General features: G+C 41.2%; 2 protein-coding genes across 4 annotated transcripts in view; one reads left to right on the top strand and one right to left on the bottom strand.

Moving 5' to 3' along the window:
• Positions 1 to 1,433: 1,433 nt before the first annotated feature.
• psma3 (proteasome 20S subunit alpha 3) lies at positions 1,434 to 19,178 on the bottom strand. The gene is made up of 10 exons (XM_029687731.2): positions 19,071 to 19,178; positions 17,210 to 17,292; positions 16,983 to 17,106; positions 11,255 to 11,356; positions 10,673 to 10,819; positions 9,831 to 9,896; positions 9,694 to 9,740; positions 9,509 to 9,576; positions 8,039 to 8,103; positions 1,434 to 1,691 (listed from the first exon to the last, which is right to left on the bottom strand). Exons 1-10 carry the CDS (start codon positions 19,089 to 19,091, stop codon positions 1,647 to 1,649), a joined length of 768 nt encoding a protein of 255 aa, XP_029543591.1. The 5' UTR covers positions 19,092 to 19,178; the 3' UTR covers positions 1,434 to 1,646.
• Positions 19,179 to 19,624: 446 nt separating this feature from the next.
• mipol1 (mirror-image polydactyly 1) overlaps positions 19,625 to 25,415 on the top strand; it is a 73,284-nt gene continuing 67,493 nt past the window's right edge. For all 3 annotated transcript variants that reach the window (XM_029687732.2, XM_029687733.2, XM_029687734.2), the window contains exon 1: positions 19,625 to 19,845. In XM_029687732.2, the coding sequence (XP_029543592.2) occupies positions 19,634 to 19,845 (212 nt within the window). In that variant the 5' untranslated portion in view covers positions 19,625 to 19,633. The remainder of the gene's footprint in view (positions 19,846 to 25,415) is intronic.

Below are 25,415 nucleotides of genomic sequence, written 5' to 3' on the forward strand. Positions count from 1 at the left end.
AGTGAAGTGATTGCTGTCAAATCACTTCACTAACTTGACTAAGGCCATAGCATGAATTTATCCGAGACAGCATGGCATGTGTTCTTCATCAAATGTACAGATGAGATGAGCTAAATCAGATTCAAGACACTGTATTATCGTCAGGTCTTCTGTATTTAGTCTCAAGTGTATCCAAGCAGGGACGAAACAACAAGGATGGAATGGAGGCATGGTAGCCAGAGGTGGCGGTCTATGGTAAGGTCAATGTGGAGACTACTGCCCTTCTGGAGTCATTGAACTCATGTCATAGTTGAAACATCACACTGCACTGAAATTGTCTTTGTTCTAACACAACTGGCACCGCCAGTAGAAGGATCAAGTAGTAGTAGTCTTGTAAATAATACATCAAGGACTAAATACATATTAGAGGTCGACCAATCAATCGGAATGGCCGATTAATTAGGGCCGATTTCAAGTTTATTTTCAATGAAGGCCTAGGAACGGTGGGTTAACTGCCTTGTTCAGAGGCAGAACGACAGATTTCCATCTTGTCAGCTCGGGGAAATCAATCTTGCAACCTTACAGTTAACTAGCCCAACGCAATAACGACCTGCCTCTCTCTCTTAATGCTAGCTAGCATTAAACTTATCTTATAAAAAACAATCATTATCACTAGTTAACTGCACATGGTTGATTATATTACTAGATATTATCTAGCGTGTCCTGCGTTGCATATAATCTGACTAAGCATACAAGTATCTAAGTTGACTGAGCGGTGGTAGGCAGAAGCATACGCCTAAACATTCATTCAAACAGCACTTTCGTGTGTTTTGCCAGCAGCTTTTCATTGTGCGTCAAGCATTTGCGCTAATAGAGTTTCAAACTTCACTCGCTCTGAGCCTTCTAGTAGTTCTTCCCCTTGCTCTGCAAGGGTAACGCTGCTTCGATGGTGGCTGTTGTTGTGTTGCTGGTTCGAGCCCAGGGAAGAGCGAGGAGAGGGACGGAAGCTATAGTGTTACACTGGCAATAAAGTGCCAATAAGAACATCCAATAGTCAAAGGTTAATGAAATATAAATGGTATAGAGGGAAATAGTCCTATAATTCCTATAGTAACTACAACCTAAAACGTCTTACCTGGGAATATTGAAGACTCCGGTTAAAAGGAACCACCAGCTTTCATATGTTCATGTTCTGAGCAAGGAACTGAAACGCTAGCTTTCTTACATAGCACATATTGCACTTTCTTCTCCAACACTGTTTTTGCATGATTTACGTGAGGCTAAATTGATGTATTATATTAAGTGTTCATTCAGTATTGTTGTAATTGATTATTACAAATCAATTTAAAAAAAATATTAAATCGTCCGATTAATCGGTATCTGCTTTTCTGGTCCTCCAATAGTCGGTCGACCTCTAATACATTGGCAAAAAATAACATGACTAAGGCAGACCCTTGACTTGACAGACCCTTTCTTTTAATGGTCAAAGATGCTTTTAGTATAAACAGTGCACATCCACTTATTTCAAAGCTGTGTAATCCATCAAACCAAATGGGAAAGAAATGACATTAATGGTCCAACACATACAAAATAATTTCCGTCCGTTTCTTGTAGAGCTGTCCTGTCAGTAGGTGTGTGTGACAAGTGAAGAAACCGCAGAATTAAGTTTACATGTTGTCTTCTTCAGAGTCATCCTCCTCCTCCAAAGAATCCTATGGTGGAAGCAAGAAGCATTGTGAATCAGACACCAGAAAGACAGACTAATGTTACCACGATAGCAGAAATGACTTCAATACCAGATTTAATATCACGATAGTCAAACCCAGACCCCTTTACTTTTTCCACATTTTGTTACGTTATGGTCTTATTCTAAAATTGATTAATTTATGTTCCCCCTCAATGCACACACAGTATGCCATAATGACAAAGTGAAAACAGGTTTAGCATTTTTGCACAAAAAAATTTTTTTTTACATATGTATTCAGACCCCATGACAGCCCGCTTGGAATTTGCCAATAAGCACCTAAAAGACTCCGACCATGAGAAACAAGATTGTCTGGTCTAATGACACCAAGATTGAACTCTTTGGCCTGAATGCCAAGCATCACATTTTTAGGAAACCTGGCACCAAACCTACAGTGACGCATGGTGCTGGCAGCATCATGCTGTGGGATGTTTTTTAGGGGAAGGGACTGGGAGACTAGTCAGGATTGAGGGAAAGATGAACATCGCAAAATACAGAGAGATCCTTGATAAAAACCTGCTCCAGAGCGCTCAAGCCAGCAGACTGGGGGGGGGTTCACCTTCCAGCAGGACAACGACCCTGGACACACAGCCAAGAGAAAGCAGGAGTGGCTTCGGGACAAGTCTCTTAATGTCCTTGAGGGGCACAGCCAGAGCCTGGCCTTGAACCCGATTGAACATCTCTGGAGAGACCTGAAAATAGCTGTGCAGCGACTCTCATCCAACCTGACAGAGCTTGAGAGGATCTGTAGAGAAGAATGGGAGAAACTCCCCAAATACAGATGTGCCAAGCTTGTAGCGTCATACCCAAGAAGACTCGAAGCTGTACTCGCTGTCAATGGTGCTTCAACAAATTACTGAGTAGGGTGTCTGAATACTTATGTAAATGTCAGTTTATTTTTATTAACATTTTTAAAAGAATGTCAAACTATTTTTGCTTTGTCATTATGGGGTATTGTGTGTCGATTGAGGGGGGAAAACAATGTAATCAATTTTAGAATAAGGCTGTAACGTAACAAAATGTGGAAAAAGTCCAGGGGTCTGAATATTTTCTGAATGCACTATAATTGAGAAGATTTTTGCGAAAGCCTTTCCATCTGCCTGAAGACTTATTACTATCATCATGCGAACGTAACATATGCGAACGTAACATTAAATGTAACTAGCTAGGTTTCCATCCAATTGGCGATCGATTTAGATGCAAATATTCTAAAATCCAAAGAAAAATGTGCACGTTTCCACCACATGGACATGTTGCGGATAAAATCAGTGTGTGGTTGAGGTAGTGCACACATTGTACTTCTTGTAAAAGATTATTTCACTAAATAAATATCGAAAAGTGAAATGCGTTTCCATCGCATTTTCAACTCTACCGATAGTTGTCACAAACTTGGGTTAAATTGCAAATCTGGTTTTAGGACGTGCGCTGTAGCCAACAGCTCGTAGATCCAGACGGGTAACGTTAGGCTAGTCTACAGTCGTGGCCAAAAGATTTCAGAATGACAAATTCATTTCCACAAAGCTTGCTGCTTCGGTGTCTTTAGATATTTGTCAGATGTTACTATGGAATAGAATAATTACAAGCATTTCATAAGTGTCAAAGATTTTATTGAAAATTACATGCAAAGAGTCAATATTTGCAGTGTTGACCCTTCTTTTTCAAGACCTCTGCAATCCGCCCTGGCATGCTGTCAATTAACTACTGGGCCACATCCTGACTGATGGCAGCCCATTCTTGCATATTCAATGCTTGGAGTTGTCAGAATTTGTGAGTTTCTGTTTGTCTAACCGCCTCTTGAGGATTGACCACAAGTTCTCAATGGGATTAAGGTCTGCGGAGTTTCCTGGCCATGGACCCAAAATGTCAATGTTTTGTTCCCCGAGCCACTTAGTTATCACCTTTGCCTTATGGCAAGGTGCTCCATCATGCTGGAAAAGGCATTGTTCGTCACCAAACTGTTCCTGGATGGTTGTGAGAAGTTGCTCTCGGAGGATATCTTGGTACCATTCTTTATTCATGGCTGTGTTAGGCAAAATTGTGAGTGAGCCCACTCCATTGGCTGAGAAGCAACCCCACAAATGAATGGTCTCAGGATGCTTTACTGTTGGCATGACACAGGGCAGATGGTAGCGCTCACCTTGTCTTCTCTGGGGGGGGAAAGCTTGTCCGGATGCCCCAAACAATCGGAAAGTGGATTCATCAGAGAAAATTACTTTACCCCAGTCCTCAACAGTCCAATCCCTGTACCTTTTGCAGAATATCAGTCTGTCCCTGATGTTTTTCCTGGAGAGAAATGGCCTCTTTGCTGCCCTTCTTGACACCAGGCCATCCTCCAAAAGTCTTCGCCTCACTGTGCGTGCAGATGCGCTCACACCTGCCTGCTGCCATTCCTGAGCATGCTCTGTACTGGTGGTGCCCCGATCCCGCAGCTGAATCAACTTTAGGAGACGGTCCTGGCGCTTGCTGGACTTTCTTTACTCTGAAGCCGTCTTCACAACAATTGAACCACTCTCCTTGAAGTTCTTGATGATCTGATAAATGGTTGATTTAGGTGCAATCTTACTGGCAGCAATATCCTTGCCTGTGAAGCCCTTTGTGCAAAGCAATGATGACGGTACGCGTTTCCTTGCAGGTAACTGTGGTTGACAGAGGAAGAACAATGATTCCAAGCACCACCCTCCTTTTGAAGCATCCAGTCTGTTATTCGAACTCAATCATCATGACAGAGTGATTTCCAGCCTTGTCCTCGTCAACACTCACACCTGTGTTAACGAGAAAATCACTGACATGTCAGCTGGTCCTTTTGTGGCAGGGCTGAAATGCTGTGGAAATGTTTTTTGGGGGATGCATGGCAAAGAGGGACTTTGCAATTAATTGCAATTCATCTGATCACTCTTCATAACATTCTGTAATATATGCAAATTGCCAACTGAGGCAGCAGACTTTGGGAAAATTTATATTTGTCATTCTCAAAACTTTTGGCCACGACTGTACACGAGATTAAGAGCGAGAATTAAAAGAGCGAGAATACTTGCATTTGTAAAACAGCAGTTAAGCGTCTGTCACCAGAATCAGACCCACGATGTTTATTGGAAAGGAGCATCCAGATCACTATGCACTTACCACCCTGTGATGTTCATAGTTTTTCATCTGTAGCCTAATAAATTGCATGGTTTCCCTAGTTGTAGTGGGAGGACCACACCCCATAACATCGCGTGACTCCATGCTTACTTCGATATGATGGTTATTCTATCAATATTTGCACATAAAGGAATTCCCACTGCCATCACAATTTTACCGACAAAAACATCCCACAATGTCGCATGAAAACATGGTTAATAATGACCAAAAAAAATAACCCGTTACCAGATTTTTTTTGTAATCAGATACTTTTGAAAAACTAGATTAAAGGATGTTTGTGAAAAAGTTGACACCTTTGTTTTCTCAATGACATTCAAATCAGCATTGAAAAAAAGGTGTACGTTTTCCCCCCACCTGAGCGAGCCTGACCACAAGTCAGAGACCACTATGATGACACACAAAATGTATTTGATGGCTCATGGGAAATGAGCAGGAATAGACTTTCGTAGGCTACAGTCCAAGCCATGTCTTCAAATGTTACGGCTACTGTCGGCATCAAAATATTATTCAACTTGAATAAACGCTATGAGGTATGGACAACAGCAGTGGTGTAGAATTCGGGCGATATGGATAACTTATTATTGGCATCTACATATTGCATTGATGTGAATCATACTGCTGCTCTCTCTTTAAGCTATTTGCGCCTTACGGATTGTGGATGGCTGTTCAACCCAATAATGGTTGAATTGAAGTTTAAATTGCCTATCAATCACTTTTTTGTGACCAGTGGATAACCAGGGGGAAATGCACTCTTGCAACAGCTGCAGATCCCAGCCTATGGAATGCAAGTGAGGGAGTTCACTTCTAAACTCCTCTGTGGTATTGTGCTCCATACCGTAAGAAAAAATGTTCAATTTTAAAAGACCCAGAGTGGGGCTTTTATTGAGCAATTGAATTCATGCTGATAAACTAATAATAATCCATAGGATGTGTTTGAATTTCGCCAGACACAACAGGAACCACGTCATATACAAGAAGTTGACTCAAGTTAGCCAAAAAGCACCTGGATGATCATTAAGACTCTTGGAAGAATGTTCTATGGACAGATGAGTCAAAAGTATAACTTTGACAACATGGGTCCCAGTATGCCTGGCGAAAACCAAACTACATTCCACAGTAAGAACCTTATACCAAAGGTCAAGCATGGTGGTGGTCTGTATCAGAATTTTACAGGAGAATGACAGGCCATCCGTCTGTGAGCTGAAGCGCAGCAGTGTCATGCAGCAAGACAATGATCCAACACACACAATCAAGTCTACATGAAAATGTCTAAAAAGCAACACATTTAAAGTTTTGGAATGGCCTAGTCAAAGTCCAAACCTAATCCCAATTGAGATGTGGCAGGACTTGAAAGGGGCAGTTCATGCTTGAAACCCCACAAATGTCACTAAGTTAAAGCAGTTCTGCATGGAAGAGTGGGCCAAAATACCTCTACTGCGATGTGAGACACTGATCAACAACTACTACAGGACGCATTTGGTTGGAGTCATTTCAGCTAAAGGTGACAACCAGTTAAGTGTAAGGGGGAAATCAATTTTCCACACGGGCATTGGATGTTGCTTAACTTTGTTTATGAAATAAGTATGTCATTGTTCTTACTTGTTCACTCAGGTTCCCTTTATCTAATATTAGGTTTTGGTTGAAGATCTGATAACATCCAGTATCAAAAATGTGGAGAAAATTAGAAAGGGGTCAAATACAGTGCTGTGAAAATGTAAACTAACATTTATTTATCCTGCAATATTGGTCATTCATTTTTGTCTTCGTCTAATGCCTCTTAAGGGGAAAGTAAGCAGATTACATTCTGCATTAAGTTATGTTACTGATTACAATTTTGTACAGGTAACTTGTAACTAACTGACTACATCTAGAAAGTAACGTACCCAACCCTTCTAACGGCTACACAAAGTGGTCAACATATGCACACCCAGACAGGCATTCCTGTGCCGATGCTTCTTCAGAAAGCTGCAGGGAATACAAACACTGATGCATTCTGTTATAGTCTTGTAATCGTTTGTCCAAATGTATCATATTTTCTAATTAGTTTAACACATTTAGCTCATTTTCAAACACGAGACATTTGATAGAATTTGTTCCTTTCACTTCTAATACCCAACCGTTTTTCTTATTATAGTTTCGGTACGCCGTGCAACACTAACAGATCCTGTATAATGGTGGTTTAGTGAACCACGCTCGTGTGATGAGTAACCTTGCCTGGGACCTGAAGACTAGTTAGCTCCCTGGGCTAAAACCTAGGATTTAGCTCAGAAGGCTAACAGTCTTGTGGCGCACAGGAAACCCGAGTACGATCCATAGACATACAGTGCCTTCAGAAAGTGATTCTTTCTGGATAAGTCTCTAAGAGCTTTACACACCTGGTTTGTACAATATTGGCAGATTATTCCTTTTTAAATTCAAACTCTTAAGTTAGTTGTTGATCACTGCTGGATTTTCCCCAAACATAACGCATTCTATTCAGGACATGAAGTTAATTTCTTTGCTCTGTTAATTAGCATAGTATTGTGGAGTAATTACAATGTTGTGTATCCATCCTCAGTTCTTCCATCACAGCCAATAAACTAACTGTTTTAAAGTCACCATTGGCCTCATGTTGAAATCCCTGAGCAGTTTCCTTCCTCTCCGGCTACTGAGTTAACGGAAGGACGCCAGTATCATTCTAGTGACTGGGTGTATTGATACACCATCCAAAGTATAATCAACTACTTCACCATGCTCAAAAGGGATATATTCAATGTCTGCTTTTTTTTTTACCCATCTACCCTTGTTTGCAAGGCATTGGAAAACCTCCCTGGTCTTTGTGGTTGAATCTGTTTGAAATTCAGTGCTCAACCTTACAGATAATTGTATGTGTACGGTATAGAGATGAGGAAGTCATTCAAAAAATATATGTTAAACACCATTATTGCACACAGAGTGCGTCCATGCAACTTATCATGTGAGTTAAACACATTTTTACTTAACTTATTTAGGCTCGTCATAAAAGGTGTTGAATACTTAGACTGATTATGGGGTATTGGGTGTAGGCCAATGACACACTCAATTTATTCCATTTTACATTGTAACCATAAAATGTGGAAAGAATACTTTGAAGGTACTGTTTTGAACCCAGGTCACAGAAATGCCATGCAACAAGCTGGTGGTCATGGTACATACCTTAGCATACTTCTCTGCCTCCACCCTGATGTCTTTAGGAACCAGCTCGTGCTTTCCATTTGTCACTGGTGAAGGGAAATGAAGGTCATAAGTTATGCACAACATTGACTTGACTGGATCGGGCGATGGCCCGTCACGTAGCTGGCCATGACTGCACATGCATGCAATACATCACTTTGTTATGAGCTGGGTTAACTTTCAGATTTGAGTGGAACACTGCTTACGCCAGGGTTTCCGTTAGAAAAATGAGGCGCCGGACATTTGACCGGCATAATTTTTAATTTAGCGGACATTTAAGAAATTTACCAGACCCTTTTGGATTGGGTGCATAACCTGATTAGGGCATCCACCCACGGTGCCCAGAATGACATTTCGATTATGGTCATTCATATTAACAGAACATGCAAGTCAAGATGCAACAATTCCATCTTACCAAATTCTGACGCGCACTTTGATGTTAGAATACCTGTCCACATGTACTTTTCCTCAGCCAACAAGACCAGTAACAAACAGCAAAATCACTAGCCTATCTCAATCTGCTATCCCCCATAGTAGAAAAGTTGACCTATTCTATTGGTCAGCTTTTTGAGAAAGAAATAGCCTATTCCAAAACAGACTCTGGGACAGTTGTGGGACGATAGGTCCCAAATTCACACAACCAATAGGCATAGGCTACATAAAAGAAAATAGAGGGGGAAAAGGAATGAGTGACTCAACAGATCAGAACGTTTAGCTTAATGTTGATGAACCATTATTTCTTCACACAAGTGCAGCAAATTTAGAAAGAGGGGTGGTTGAATATGCAACTACTAGCATGGGTTGCTAATATGACTAGAAGTGTGCCTTTGGTTACTGGACAACGAAAGGAAGTTTATATAAAATAATTGCTTTCACAGATATGGTCTGATTTTGGCTAGGCTACTTTGAAGCCAGGTAAGACATGCCTCATGTAGTAAAATGTTCAGGTTTCAAACAATTAAGTATATGTTTTGAAAATATACTTAATTGCCATCAGGACATGGACTCTACAGGGTCTCGAAACATTCCACAGGGATGCTGGCACATGTTGACTCCAATGCTTCACACAGTTGTGTCAAGTTGGCTGAATTGTCCTTTGTGTGGTGGACCATTCTTGTTACAAACGGGAACCTGTTGAGCGTTAAATCCAGCAGCGTTGCAGTTCTTGGCAGAAACTGGTGCACCTGGCACCTACCATAACCCGTTCAAAGGCACTTAAATCATCCGTCTTTCCCATTTACCATCTGAATGGCACACAATCCTGGTCTCAATTGTCTCAAGGCTTTAAAAAAAATCCTTCTTTAACCTGTCTCCTCCCCTTCATCTACACTGATTGAAGTGGATTTAACAAGTGACATCAATAAGGGATCATAGCTTTTACCTGGACAGTCTGTCATGGAAAGAGCAGGTGTCTGTTTTGTACACAGTGTATATAAGAGAAAGCTGCATTACCTTCTCCAACCCAGCTGAGTTCCAACTCGAACGCTTTGTCTTTCACTTCATCGTGTACAATGTAGATTCTACAAAACCAAAAATACAACAGTACATATGAGTAATACACAGTGCCTTGATTGAAGGCTATTTATGAGAATGAGCAACAGTAGGTGTATTCCTTTAATAAAATAAAAAACACTTACATTTTGGCCACCTCTTTTACCAACTCCCTGCAGGTCATGTCTTTCATCTGTTGATGTCAATGACATACAAAGATAAACAATGAAGATATTCCCATGTTTTTTTAAATTGGACAACTTGGCTAAATTAATATTCTTACCTGAAGCTTTTCAATTTCGGTCTTGGCGGCTTGCTTGGCTTTTCCAATAGCACATCCCCAGTAACCCTTAATAAAACAAACATTTCAGTGGCCATCTTGAACATTTTCACAACAATGTTACACATTTCACATCACTTTGAGGCTGCATGGCGACATATAGAGATGGTAAAACAAACATTCCCTTCTGAGAATACATTGCAAATTTCCAAACACCTTAAAAGGTCAATCTTTTTAATCTTACTATTTAAATAATTTCTGGGTAACAATGAAGTACTTTCAATTATAATGGTAAAAAATTAAATTTCTCAAGCAAGAATTTTGCTAGGCCTGTCTGGGGAGGGAAAAACGGAATACTAACTTATTGGTAGAAAGGTTTTGAACCCTTTCTTATTGGTCTATTCACTAATTTAATGCATGGTGAAGTCACCATGGTAGGCCAAAACTCAATAACACCAAAACGTGCTGAAAGCTCATGCAGTCTTTTCAATCAGCTCTTACACTAAAAGGGCATTATAATTTTCACAATATTATTCTAACCTGTGTGGAAATGTGATTTTCCGGTGTTTTATATATACACATTTTTGATTTTCCAGTGTTTTATATATACACATTTTTGACTGCACTGGGGCCTTTAAATGGCAATTTTCCCAGACCCAGATTAAACCTAGTCAAGGAGTAAACCACATGCTCATTGTAAAATCTCCATTGAGAATGCCCCTTACTCCTAGACTAGTCTTAATCGTGATTCGGGAAACCAGCCCTAAGAGTGTAGTGTGACAACAGTAAGTTAATGACATTAGACAACAGTTAGTTTAGTGATAAACACCCAAAACCTAACTCACAAATGAGATTCCAGAGGGATCAACCATGTACAGCTGAGGACCATCATCTTGATCGTAAGAGCCCAAGATGAAGCTGCATCCAAACGGCCGCACGGCACTGTATAGTGTGTAGGCATGAACGTACATGGCCACTCTCTCTGAGAGATACTGTAAAGAGAGATTATATGCAATTCAAAGAATATGACTGTCCATAGGATTTAGGGACAAAGCAATTCAGAATGTCACCAAAATAGGTTAGCATAGTCACAGTTAACCAGTTGAATCAGGCGTGGTAGTCCTGTAATGGAATATATGGGGCGGCAGGGTAGCCTAGTGGTTAGAGCGTTAGACTAGTAACCGGAAGGTTGAAAGTTCAAACCCCCGAGCTGACAAGGTACAAATCGGTTGTTCTGCCCCTGAACAGGTAGTTAACCCACAGTTCCTAGGCCGTCATTGAAAATAAGAATTTGTTCTTAACTGACTTGCCTAGTTAAATAAAGGTAAAATAAATATCAAATATGTGGAACTGACAGGGTAACCGAGGAAGAGTTTGAGGGAAACACTGATGAATAGCAACATAATTTTTATTTTTTATTTTTTTACCTTCAGTGGGATGTTGTGTCCATAGTTGGATCTGAAGTTGGAGGCCTCCTCTCTGGCCACCTCAGAAAGGGATCGAGCATCAGCCAGTAGTCCAGCCACTGCCTATGGGTAAGAAAGTTAAAGGGAGATTCAGCAATGCACAAAGTAAACAGCAGAATCGGGACGACTTCCACAACAGCTAAGAGTGTGGCAGCAGAATGAAACATTCTTGGCCATACCAGATAGAGTGCATTGCGCTTATCTGCAATATCTGTGGTGCTCGTGGCAACGTTGTATAATCAAGTCTCATTTTAATGAGTTAAAGGCAGGTTCAAATGTTATTCGCCCTTTCTATGAGATGAACTGCTTTAAAAACGGATGAACCCAAAAAAACTCTGGTTGAAAACTGTCTGTTGCATTGATATTCGATATTAGTCAAACATTGACACAACTGTAGAAATTGACTACAAAGTGTTAACAGCATAATTTGTCACAAAGTCAGTACCTTCCAAAACAAGAGATTTGCGAGATTTATGGAAGCTGTTCCATTCCTAGATCCATTTCGATCATCCTATGTAACCGGTGTGAAATTGCTAGCGGTGCACGCTCGGAGACTTTGAATTAGTCCTTTTCCTTGCTCTGCAACTCTATTCAATCGTACGGCAGAAACTAGACAGACCTGCCCACATTACACAGCGCCTCATACTTGTTTAGATAAGACAATGTTGTGTTGAAAGTAAGGTTGAGTGCTATTACAATAGCATCGCCTATTTACGATGATTGACAGCATTCGTAGATTGTGACGACGTTGTGATGTGACACACAATGGTTTAGCCTATTTGAACTTGACTGGCGCCCCACAGTAAAGAACAGTCTCGCAGCACACAAGTGACATTAAGAGTAATTAGTCTATTTCAATAAAAATGTTATACAGAACGCAAGAGAGGAATGTAGGCTAGACAAAGCGAGAAATTATACCAAAGCACCCCAAAATGTCCAGTCAGAAAATCTATCTCCCTCTGTTGGATGCATGGGCTATAGCCTAAACCTATTCGTGGTTTTATTTTATTTTTATAATGGATACTCCTTAACCATCTTGTGTTTCTATTCGATAGGCTCCAACAGACATGGCGCCAACAGATATGGTCACCCTGTTCCTAGGTAACTTCGCAGTATTTTGTGTGTGTTATTTCGTATTATTTGCTCAGAACATTTCTAGCATTATTACCTATAGCCGAAAATAACTTTTGGATATTAGATCAGCAGTCACTCACCAGCATTTTGACCACAAATGAGACATTCCTGAATTGGATCCTATGTTCGTACCACCGCCCCTAAAACCAAATACGAGGAAAATGTAACATCGCCTGCGCAACTCGCTCATCAAGAAATCTTGACCACTGCTACTCCCCTGCCCCCCCTATGGCAAATCCAATCACGCCTCCATTCTGCTACTTCCTTCGCTCCTGCGAGCTCTCGTTCTCCGCGGCCGACGTGAAGAGATTTAACCGTGTTAAGCCTCGCAAGGCTGCCGGCCCAAACGGCATCCATAGCCACATCCTTAGATTATGTGCAGACCAGCTGTCTGGAGTGTTCACGGACATATTCAATCTCTCCCTATCCCAGTCTGTAGTCCCCATTTTTGTCATCATGAAGTGCTTTGAGAGGCTAGTTAAGGATCAAACATCCACCTTACCCGACACCCTAGACCCACTACAATTTGCATACCACCCCAACAGATCCATTGGGAAGTGGTGTGGGCGGAGTGGTGCCAGGAAAAAATGAAGGAGATGATTGTGGACTTCAGGAGACAGCACACCCCCATCCACGTGGGTAGCAGTGGAGGGTGAAAAGCATCAAGTTTATCTGCATGCCCATCACTGACAAACTGAAATAACCCATCCACACAGACAGTGTAGTGAAGCGCAACAGCGCCTCTTCAACCTCAGAATGCTGAACAATTCAGCTTGGTAGGACCAAAGACCCTCGCAAACATCTACAGGTGCGCCATTGAGAGCATCCTGTTGGACTGCATCGCTGCCTGGTACGGCTACAGCACCGGACACAACCGCCTCTCCAGAGGGTGGTGCGTGTGGTCAGCCCAACGCATCACCGGGGGCACACTGCCTGCCCTCCAGGACATCTACAGCGTTATTTCCCAAATATTCTAGCCTACGTAGATTTTCTCCTAAAGTTGTTGCTTTCAAAAATAACAACAATGAAAGTCTCAATCACAGCTTTATTATATAAATAATATTGTTCTATTATTTTGCAGGGCAAATAAGCAATTATTACCAGTTCTAAAGACAGACTGATTCTATCCAGCCCATGTCACTACAGTACGATAGCCCGTTCCTCAGACAGTCACTGCTCCATCACAGAGCGCCACACAGACACACGCAAACCTCCAGACTCACACCTCGGTAATAGTGAGAAAGTTGTAAAAATGGCACCGAAGCACTTATGCCACTCGCCAGTGACTTGATAAGTGGATTTAGTTAACGTGGCCTGCCTGCTCAATGTGCTACTAGCTAGCTTCATTGACAAACAGATTAAAATAGTTTGCGATTTTGGGCAATGATAAACCGCGTGTAGCTAGTTTGACAGCTTTCTGAAGTTGTAGAAATGTTGTCAGAAATAAGGGAAGCAGCGGCCGCGTCGATAGTGTCAGGATTGCAGTACTAGGTAGTTTTCATGCACATTTAACTAGAGATACTGCACCAAATACTTTTAGCTAGATGTAAAATTGCACAACTAAGACCATTGACAAAAACTTCAATTTATTACAGATTTCTTGATTTCTTAGATTCATTCTGACTATTTTGAGTGAAATTTTTCTACCATGAGTCAAGAGGGCCAAACATATCACACCCAACCACATCCCCAATACCCAAATCCAGTTTTTCTTAATGATCAGCAGAATTCAGTCCCCCTCTTAAGATCTTTCGAGATTAATATATGGGGTTGACAACGTCAATGCAAATGCCCAGAGGTAAAGGTCTGTGTATTATTGTCACTCTGATCAGTCAGATAGCTAGCAACATTGACTAGAAGCTGGTGTGTGGTTAATTGTAGAAGGCTTGTTTCAGCTAGCTGTATTTTGTTCTTGATACCATCTCCTGTTTTGAAGTGTTTAGTCGCTTGTCGTTCAAAAAATGCAGAACTAAGAACAGATACAGCCCTTGGTTCACTCCAGACCTGACTGCCCTCGACCAGCACAAAAACATCCTGTGGCGGACTGCAATAGCATCGAACAGTCCCCGCGATATGCAACTGTTCAGGGAAGTCAGGAACCAATACACGTTTGCAGAAGTTTGCATCCTGTAGCTCCAACTCCAAAAAGTTCTGGGACACTGTGAAGTCCATGGAGAACAAGAGCACCTCCTCCCAGCTGCCCACTGCACTGAGGCTAGGGAACACGGTCACCACCGACAAATCCATGATTATCGAAAACTTCAACAAGCATTTCTCAACGGCTGGCCATGCCTTCCGCCTGGCTACTCCTACCTCGGCCAACAGCTCCGGCCCCCCCGCAGCTCCTCGCCCAAGCCTCTCCAGGTTCTCCTTTACCCAAATCCAGATAGCAGATGTTCTGAAAGAGCTGCAAAACCTGGACCCGTATAAATCAGCTGGGCTTGACAATCTGGACCCTCTATTTCTGAAACTATCAGCCGCCATTGTCGCAACCCCTATTACCAGCCTGTTCAACCTCTCTCTCATATCGTCTGAGATCCCCAAGGATTGGAATGCTGCCGCAGTCATCCCCCTCTTCAAAGGGGGAGACACCCTGGACCCAAACTGTTACAGACCTATATCCATTCTGCCCTGCCTATCTAAGGTCTTCGAAAGCCAAGTCAACAAACAGGTCATTGACCATCTCGAATCCCACCGTACCTTCTCCGCTATGCAATCTGGTTTCCGAGCCGGTCACGGGTGCACCTCAGCCACACTCAAGGTACTAAACGACATCATAACCGCCATCGATAAAAGACAGTACTGTGCAGCCGTCGTCATCGACCTCGCCAAGGCTTTCGACTCTGTCAATCACCATATTCTTATCGGCAGACTCAGTAGCCTCGGCTTTTCGGATGACTGCCTTGCCTGGTTCACCAATTACTTTGCAGACAGAGTTCAGTGTGTCAAATCGGAGGGCATGTTGTCCGGTCCTCTGGCAGTCTCTATGGGGGTGCCACAGGGTTCAATTCTCGGGCCGACTCTTTTCTCTGTGTATATCAATGATGTTGCTCTTGCTGCGGGCGATTCCCTGATCCACCTCTATGCAGACGACACCATTCTATACACTTTTGGCCCGTCACTGGACACTGTGCTATCTAACCTCCAATCGAGCTTCAATGCCATACAACACTCCTTCCGTGGCCTCCAACTGCTCTTAAATGCTAGTAAAACCAAATGCATGCTTTTCAACCGATCGCTGCCTGCACCCGCTTGCCCGACTAGCATCACCACACTGGATGGTTCCGACCTTGAATATGTGGACACCTATAAGTACCTAGGTGTCTGGCTAGACTGCAAACTCTCCTTCCAGACCCATATCAAACATCTCCAATCGAAAATCAAATCAAGAGTCGGCTTTCTATTCCGCAACAAAGCCTCCTTCACTCACGCTGCCAAGCTTACCCTAGTAAAACTGACTATCCTACCGATCCTCGACTTCGGCGATGTCATCTACAAAATGGCTTCCAACACTCTTCTCAGCAAACTGGATGCAGTTTATCACAGTGCCATCCGTTTTGTCACTAAAGCACCTTATACTACCCACCACTGCGACTTGTATGCTCTAGTCGGCTGGCCCTCGCTACATATTCGTCGCCAGACCCACTGGCTCCAGGTCATCTACAAGGCCATGCTAGGCAAAGCTCCGCCTTATCTCAGCTCACTGGTCACGATGGCAACACCCATCCGTAGCACGCGCTCCAGCAGGTGTATCTCATTGAGCATCCCCAAAGCCAACACCTCATTCGGCCGCCTTTCGTTCCAGTACTCTGCTGCCTGTGACTGGAACAATTGCAAAAATCGCTGAAGTTGGAGACTTATCTCCCTCACCAACTTCAAACATCAGCTATCTGAGCAGCTAACCGATCGCTGCAGCTGTACATAATCTATTGGTAAATAGCCCACCCATTTTCACCTACCTCATCCCCACAGTTTTTATTTATTTACTTTTCTGCTCTTTTGCACACAAATATCTCTACCTGTACATGATCATCTGATCATTTATCACTCCAGTGTTAATCTGCAATATTGTAATTATTCGCCTACCTCCTCATGCCTTTTGCACACATTGTATATAGACCCCCCCCCTTTTTTTTTTTTCTCTACTGTGTTATTGACTTGTTAATTGTTTACTCCATGTGTAACTCTGTGTTGTCTGTTCACTCTGCTATGCTTTATCTTGGCCAGGTCGCAGTTGCAAATGAGAACCTGTTCTCAACTAGCCTACCTGGTTAAATAAAGGTGAAATAAAAAAATATATAAAAAAAATATGCTAATGTAGCTAGGGTTAGCCAGCTAGCCAACCAATAACTGTAACAAAACAAGTGCATTAAGTAAATGTTTATATGTTTTCAATAAAGATTTGCAGACAAGCTCAGAAATATAGCTTACATGTTGTCAAATAATCCTTTGTTTATAAGACAACCCATCTGTTTTTTTGGTTATGTGCGCATCAGTTGTTGGTCAACATTCTACCTGTAATTACACTATGGATGTGGTCTGGATGAATACATACCATTCCTACGTGACGGTCAACATTGAAGATGCGCTTGTTTGAGCCTTGTTCATAAAGTTTGGAGAGAATCAATTTCTCAACACCGAACACAACCCCATCCTTGCATCGGATCCCAATTGCTGTGCTGTAAGGAGAAAGAACAAGAACCAACAAATTGAGACACTTGGGTTATTTTCCATCATGTGGGTACTGCATTGAAAACACTCAAACAGGGAAGGATAATATACCTGCTGTTTTCTACTGCCTTCATGGCATATTCCACCTGGAATACCCTTCCATCAGGTGAAAAGGTGGAGGCAGACAAGTCATACTAGAAAAGGAAAGAGTTTTAGATGTTATATTTTGAAGGCCACCGCTGTTGAGATAACATAGTGATTGACAGGAACTGCCAGGCTTCATACCTTTACATCAATCTAACCAAACTCAAGGGTGTCAATTTTCAAAATATTAGCTAGCAAAAACCATGGAAGTAGCTTCATGATAGGCCTGAATGTTAACCCACGACTGTGTGGCCACGCACGACTCCAACACCATCATCAAGTTTGCTGCCGACATGGTGGTAGGCCTGATCACCGGCGACGATGAGTCAGCCTACAGGGAGGAGGTCAGTGGGGTGCCGAAGCAACAACCTCTCCCTCAATGTCAGCAAGACCAAGGAGCTGATCATGGACTACAGGAAACAAGGGAGGGAGGGAGGGGGGCACGCCCCCATCGACAGTGCGGTAGTGGAGCAGGTAGTAAACTTCCAAGTACCTCTGTGTCCAAATCACTAAAGACTTAAAAATGGTCCAAACACAGTCATGAAGGCGGCGCGACAGTGCCACTTCCCCCTCAGGAGGTTGAATAAGTTTGGTATGGGCCCTCCTGGAAATGTTTTACAGCTGTACTAGGGAGATCATATTGACTGGCTGCATCCCTACTTGGTATGGCGCTAGAGGATTATGCGGACAGCCCAGTACATCACTGGTGCTGAGCTCCCTACCACCGGGGACCTCTATATCAGGGAGTGTGAAAAGAAGGCCTGGAAAATCCTCAAAGACCCCAACCACCCAAGCCATAGTCTATTTTCTTTGCTGCCTCACTGCAAGAGGTACCGGTGCATCAAATCTGACACCAACAGGCTCTTGAACAGCTTCTATCCACAAGCAAGACAACTGATAAAATAGCTACACTGACCGTGTTAACCTTGTATCTTGATTTACCTTTTATTTCAATATTTTGCACCGTCTATGCACACTCACAGGGCCCTACACACTCATTCACACACCTGCAATATGCTGCTACTCTCTTATATCCTGTTGCCTTGTCCCTATACATATATACCTCCATCACTCCAGTATCCCGGCACATGGTACTGGAACTGACTTAAATATTTCCTGTATATAGTATGCTTAATTACTTACTTCATTGCGTATCTCATATTTAATATTCCTCGTGTGCCTTTTTTCTAGTAATATATTGTTATTGAGTATTGCACTGTTGGGTTTTGAGTTTGTAATTAAGACATTTTACTGTACTTGTGACATTACAATTTGAGTAATCCCATTTTTACATTACAGGTGCCAGCGCGTCTTTCTAGCTTTTTAAAAGATTAAAGAACTTGTAAATATCATGTTGTGAAATTCCATTTACCCAGTGGTGAAATAAAACATTTGTTTAGTGATAGGAGAGCAACCAATACCCAACACCATTTGGTTGAATTTGTTTCAATTTCGATTTAGTTCAACCAGCATTGCTAATTTAGCTAGCAAGCTGCCGTACAAGTGAGTCAGCAGGCATGACAACTAGTTAGCTTGCTAGTTCTGTAGTGAAATAACTAACGTTACTTGGGTAGGTAGCAGTAACCAATGTAAAATGCGTTTCACTCTACATATGATTATAGATCTTAAACGAATGACGTAATTGAATGTGTTATTGGTTATCTACTACTGTAAAACCTAAAACTACCACAGAGCAGCCACAGTTAGCAAGTTGGCTAACTTTGTTGCTAACTTGTCCAAGAATGAGCCGGTGCTAAAAAGTTAACCAAACCTTTCGTTTGGTAGCATACAAATGTATAACGAGCAGTATCTTAGCTATCAAACTTACCCCAGTTCCTATTGAACTCATTGTGTTAAAAACTCCTTTATAACAACCCGTCTGATGTGTTTCAGCACATCCCAGTCATTCACCAACCAACAAGAAAATGCCTTTACGTACAACAGCAGCCGCACTGAACATGCAAAAATACTGCCACCTCCTGTGGTGGAGTGTAATCGCAGCGGGAGGAGTGGAAGTGCACAACTCATCATAAACATCTACATGAAGATTTTATACACTTAGTCATACTCATTTTAAAATACTATAGTCTTCAATGTTTAACCTGATTTCAAAATGAAGAGATTTAATCGGTAATACGTTGGTAAACAAACTATGTCGTTCCTAGGCTGGCCTAGAATTGGTTCTTAACTGATTTGCCTAGTTAAATAAAGGTTAAATATATATATATTTTTTTTAAAGTTCAGCAGTTAACTTGCCATCAATTCTGGCTACATTTCCACCTGCAAACGGCCCTAATCTATAACAGAAGGGTGTGTTTCCGTGTGTTTCTTTACATTCCTACATTCAATTCAGTTCCTTCTCTTTTCTCAACATTCGTGGGATGTGTATTGATGTTTATGAATGATTTAGTTGAGCTAATAATCGACTGCTCCCTGGTGGACAAAAGTTATACAATAACAAAATTCCACTTGGATTGTAAACTTCCTCAATCCACAGAAACCAATGTAAGCACTGTAGCGGTGTGCTATCAGTTGCGTAAATACTTAAATAGGTTTTTATTGGCACAGATAAACTGGTCTCTGGTCACATTGCTGATTTTGTGGTAAGTGATTCAACAATGTAACGCTGTACTGTCTTGTGAAAAGAAAAGTTACATGGATTACCTATTTTTCAATGAAGTTAGCTAGCTAGCTTTGCTTGTTAACTTTAGCTTGATAGCTACCTAGCTTAACCTAGGGGGTGGATCTTTGCTTGACACTCGCGGCTGAGAAAGCCGATAATTCATTTATGATATTTGTACACGTGGCGAATGTTTTTAGATTCGAAATGTGTGCAAAACTTTGATTACGAACAAGATAGCCACACTAACTCAAAGTTAGGGTTTGGCTATAGCTTCCATGTCAACTATTTGACATATTTCAGGCATGCCACAGCAAATATAGGTATAGGGGTATAATATGCTTGTTATAATACTGCATCGCATAACGTTATTTGGCTGTCAAGAAAGTGTACAATACAAATGGTATCTGATTTCTATAATGTAGCCTAGTCAACTTGAGTTTGGGCAGCAAAACAATGTTGTGCTATGCATTTAGGACTGTACAAAATAAGATATGTTATGGTGTGAATCCCTACTTCAGTAGGTGAACCCCTCAAACACAGACCAGACTGTTATTTTAGTGGAAAAAAAGTAGGGTGCATAATAGCGATGTACTAGGACATCATTGTTTACACAGCGAGATTGTTCAATATTGACTTCGAAATTGGACGTCTATGCATTAGGAGTTCAGCAAATGCCTTCAAAACCGGCCACTAAGGGAAACAGTTGGCCCTATTACCATCAAGTAGACTTGGGTTTTGCTAGGGTGTTGTGGGCAGGGATGGTGGATGGGTGTAATCCCATGACTCTGGATCATGCATGGTGGACACAGTTTTTTGTTATAGCCCTATCCAATAACTCTGGATCAGAAGGTTGTGTGTTTGATCCCAGTGGTGGACACTGTTTATTTTATTTTATGTTTTAACCCTATCCCAAACGTTCACCCATACCTTAGCTTCTCTAGGGTATGTGTCCCACCTGGCCAACATCCAGTGAGATTGCAGAGCACCAAATTCAAATACAGAAATACTCGTTATAATAATTCAGAAAAGATACAACTATTTTACATAGCTTTAAAGATTAACTTCTTGTGAATCCAACCACGGTGTCAGATTTAAAAAATGCTTTATGGCGAAAGCATACCTTACGATTATTTGAGAACATAGCCCAGCAGACAAATCATTACAAACAGTAACCAGCCAAGTATAAGAGTTACACAAGTCAGAAATAGAGATAAAATTAATCACTTACATTTGATGATCTTCATATGGTTGCACTCAGAAGACATTCATTTATTCAATAAATGTTCCTTTTGTTCGAAAACCTCAGTTTTGTTCGCGTGTCTTCTTCAGTAATCCACAGGCTCAAATGCAGTCACAACAGGCAGACACAAAATCCAAATAGTATCCGTAAAGTTCGAAGAAACATTTCAAACGATGTTCATAATCAATCTTCAGGTTGTTTTTAGCCTAAATAATCGATAATATTTCAATCGGACAATAACGTCGTCAATATAAAAGGTAAACAAGAAAGGCACTCTCTCGGTCGCGCGCATGACAAAGCTCTGTGACACAGCAGGGTCCACTCATTCAGACTGCTCTTACTCCCTCATTTTTCAGAATACAAGCCTGAAACAATTTCTAAAGACTGTTGACATCTAGTGGAAAGCATATGAACTGCAATTTGAGTCCTAAGTCAATGGATACTGTAATGGCATTGAATAGAAAACTACAACAACAAAGAAATCCTACTTCCTGAATGGATTTTTCTCAGGTTTTCACCTGCCAAATCAGTTATGTTATACTCACAGACACTATTTTAACAGTTTTGGAAACATTCAAGTGTTTTCTATCCAAATATACCAATTTTATGCATATCCTATCTTCTGGTCCTGAGTAGAAGACAGTTTAATTTGGGCACGCTTTTCATCCAAAATTCCAAATGCTGCCCCCTACCCTGGAGAAGTTAACCATTCGGAAGGAGTGCCTACACTTAACCCTTAAATAGGAAGTTTACCTAAAATCCAACATTTCCCAAGTGATTCCATACATTGAAACCAGTTAGGTGGAGTTTACCTTCTCCCTCTCCGTGCAGTCTAGAACTGGAAAAATGAGGAGAAAAAAACGGGTCATGTGACGTGTCATTGTGCACTGCTAGCTCTGTTCCGTTGTCAGTCGAAGAGCAATTGAGAAATCTACGAATTGTTGAACAATTATTTGTTTTATTGAAAGCCATATGCTTTCAATAAATCAAAACAATTCTTAGTTTTTTTGAAAGCCGTATGCTTTCAATCAAACAAAGAATTTGTCCACAATTCGTGGATTTCTCAATTGCTCTAGCGATTCCTTGTGGCAGTCTGGGTGCCTGAGAGCTGATGACTGTAGTCAGTTGAATGGTGTTTCCTCTGACACATTGGTGCGACTGATTTCCGGGTTAAGCAAGCAGTGTGTTAAGAAGTAGGCAGCTAGTCGTGTCATGTTTCGGAGGATGCGTGTCTCGACCTTCGCCTCTCCCGAGCCCATTGAGGAGTTGCAGCGATGAGACAAGGTCTAGAAATTAGTGAGACAATTGGGTAAAACCTAAATCAGCTTCTTGATATGCCATACCTGTCAGGCAAAGGATAAATGTTCACTAACAGGGATGTGCACAGAATTTGAGAGAAAGAAGCTTTTTGTGCGTATGGAACATTTCAGGGATCTTTTATTTCAGCCTATGAAACATGGGACCAACCTTTTACATGTGCGTTTACATTTTTGTTCAGTATAAATTGGCCTGTGTGTATTTTCATTAGTCATCATGTATCTTATTTATCCAACACAACTATCACACGCGCACAGGATACAGAGCCTATTTTGAGAGAGATTTCTCCTGAAGCTCCTCAGCTGGTTGCTGCTGGAGTAAAACAGGTGCTTTTATAAGCCCATTCATTGTGCAAAAATTCTAAATGCAATTGTGGGTTAAAAACAGTTTTGGTGCACAATTAAAAATATCTACTATTTTTATTTATCAACTTGTAATTGAAGCGCACCTCCCATCCCCCAATCAAGTGCAGGCAACAGGCTATCAGCACGTCACTCACCACTTTACAATGTGAGCTGGAGGCAGTATGCATTTTGAAAACATAATTGTTTGAAACCTGAATGTTTTATTTCATATTATTATCATATTATGAGGCATGTCTTACCTTGCTTCAAAGTAGCCAATAGGCAAAATCCCACCATGGAAACATGGAGGCAATTCTTTTTATAAAGACTTCATCGGCGGAGTGTGAGTTTCAAGTTTGGGGAAACGTACAATTTATCCTTCCGTTTCTCTAGTTTTGCGTGCCAGTTTAGAATTTTCATATGCACATTTTCACGGAACAGTTTAATTTCAATAATAACGTTTTTGATTATCAAAATCATTGTCATGTGTTTAATTATAAAAATAGAAATGAAAATGATAAAAAGGTAAAAGTCAACTAATGCGAGATCACCAGCCTCTGCCATATGGACACATTGATACAGCGTGATCCATTGGTGGCTAAAGAAATGAGCGCATGGAACTCATAGCCTACAGGCCAATGCAGCAGTAGGCCTATAACTTCCATTGCTCTTTCACACCAAGGATTGATGATTATCGAGGGGTGTATTGGGTGGAAAGATTTTTCAAATAGCTTACTGTGATGAACAATAGTTTTAATATATTATCATTCGTAATGGATGTTAAACACTTAAATACATTTCAGTGCAGCAGGCCAGGTACTTCTATGCTTGCTCAGGCGTGTGCATTCTCTCAATGTTATCAGGACAGAGAAACCAGACACGTGCTCATTGCTCACATGGAGCACTCCAAACAAAAGACAACGAAAAAATGTATGATGGTTAGGGATGCACGATATATCGGTGAACATATCGGAATCAGACTATATTAGCTAAAAATGACAACATCGCCACCAGTAGCAGTCAAAGTTGTACAAAAAAGTCTGCAAACAACCAAACACCGGCCACGAATGATGTGTTTACAATACCGAGTTGGTGGGAAAGGATTATTTTCGACCGCAACTTCTGGGGTAGCTAGCTTTAGCTTGGCACCTAGCTAGCACCAATACAACCAGCCTTAAAACAATGACCAGTAGAAACTGCAGTCATTTTCATTATTCTTAGCAATGATTTAGGAATCCTTGTGAATAAGTATTAGCTAGGTAGCCACTTGTTGTTTGCCTATTGAAATTGAACTTCAGTTCATGAAATTAAATAGATAGCCAGCTACTTAACCCTGTTGCCCAAAGCTAAAGTTATAAGCAGCCAGCTAGCTTCATCTGGCTAGTGAGGTCCTACCAGTCCGGGTTATGTGTTGTGAAGTTAGCCATAATAAGGATTAGGCACAATAGTGGAATTTGTGGTTTGCCTTCAAAATAAAAGTACCTATTTGAAAGTGATGCAGAAGGTTACAATTGGTGGAATCATGACATTTTTAGACTAGATAATGTTACACAAGGTTGGAATGTGAAGCAATGAAATGGGGTATCGGTCTACTTGGTGACACCCACAGAACACAACTGTGAAGAGTTTACACAAATATTAGCATTGTAGCTCTTATTGGCGGGACTGTGACTTTGTGAAATCACTATTGTGTGTATTGACATTGATATTGCACTGTACAGCTTTACCTAAGGATTGGGGATCAATGAAATGGGGTATCAGTCTACTCAATACCCAATATATTTTTTCCCAATGTCCTCCTCAGAGTTATCATACTCTAAAACATCCTGCAGTATTGTTTTTCTTCGGGAATAGTGTTCAATACACATAAGTTGACAATAAATGTGGCTCAATTCACAGTTGCTTCAGTTGCATAATAGCTACTATGCTAATGTACTCTGGGTGTCACTGAGTAGACTGATACCCCATGTCATTGAGCCACAATCCATAGGTAAGGCTGTACAGTGAAATAAGTATGTCCCCAATGCAATTCTAAAGTCTAATACATCCAGTGTGATTTGTCAAATTAACAAATTATTATCTTTTGTTGATTTTATATAACAACATTCCAACCTTGTTTAGCATGATCTATTCAATTCTGGCATAATTCTACTATTTGTTTTAATTTGCATCACTGTCAATGATATGCTTTTATTTTGAAGGCGAACCACAAAGTCCACTATTGTGGCTAATCCTTCTTGTGGCTAACTTCACATAGATGGGTCCGACCACCATTAATCAAATACGAACTGTCTTATAAATTAGGGTTATTTTAGATGATGACACCTATCTATATAGTAGGCTAGCTAACTATAGCTACTGAAACAGATGATGTCGTTTTGCTATGTTTTTGGGGAAGAACATTATTTGCATCCATGAGCGAGCTAGCTTTTTTTTATGACCAGCACTGTAGGTGCGCGATAAAACTTTACCAGCATCATAGCATACGTATCGATGAATCGTTGTGACATATGAAATACGAGTGATAGTGTAATCAATGTGTAATAACTACGTAAAAAATGAATGAACGCATTCAATTATTATTTGACGTGCAGTCATATTCAGGTCCTGATTGGTCAACAAGCTTATTTGACACGTCAAATAGTGTTA

This window comes from Oncorhynchus nerka, linkage group LG18 (assembly GCF_034236695.1).
Source record: "Oncorhynchus nerka isolate Pitt River linkage group LG18, Oner_Uvic_2.0, whole genome shotgun sequence".
NCBI classification, from domain to species: domain Eukaryota; kingdom Metazoa; phylum Chordata; class Actinopteri; order Salmoniformes; family Salmonidae; genus Oncorhynchus; species Oncorhynchus nerka.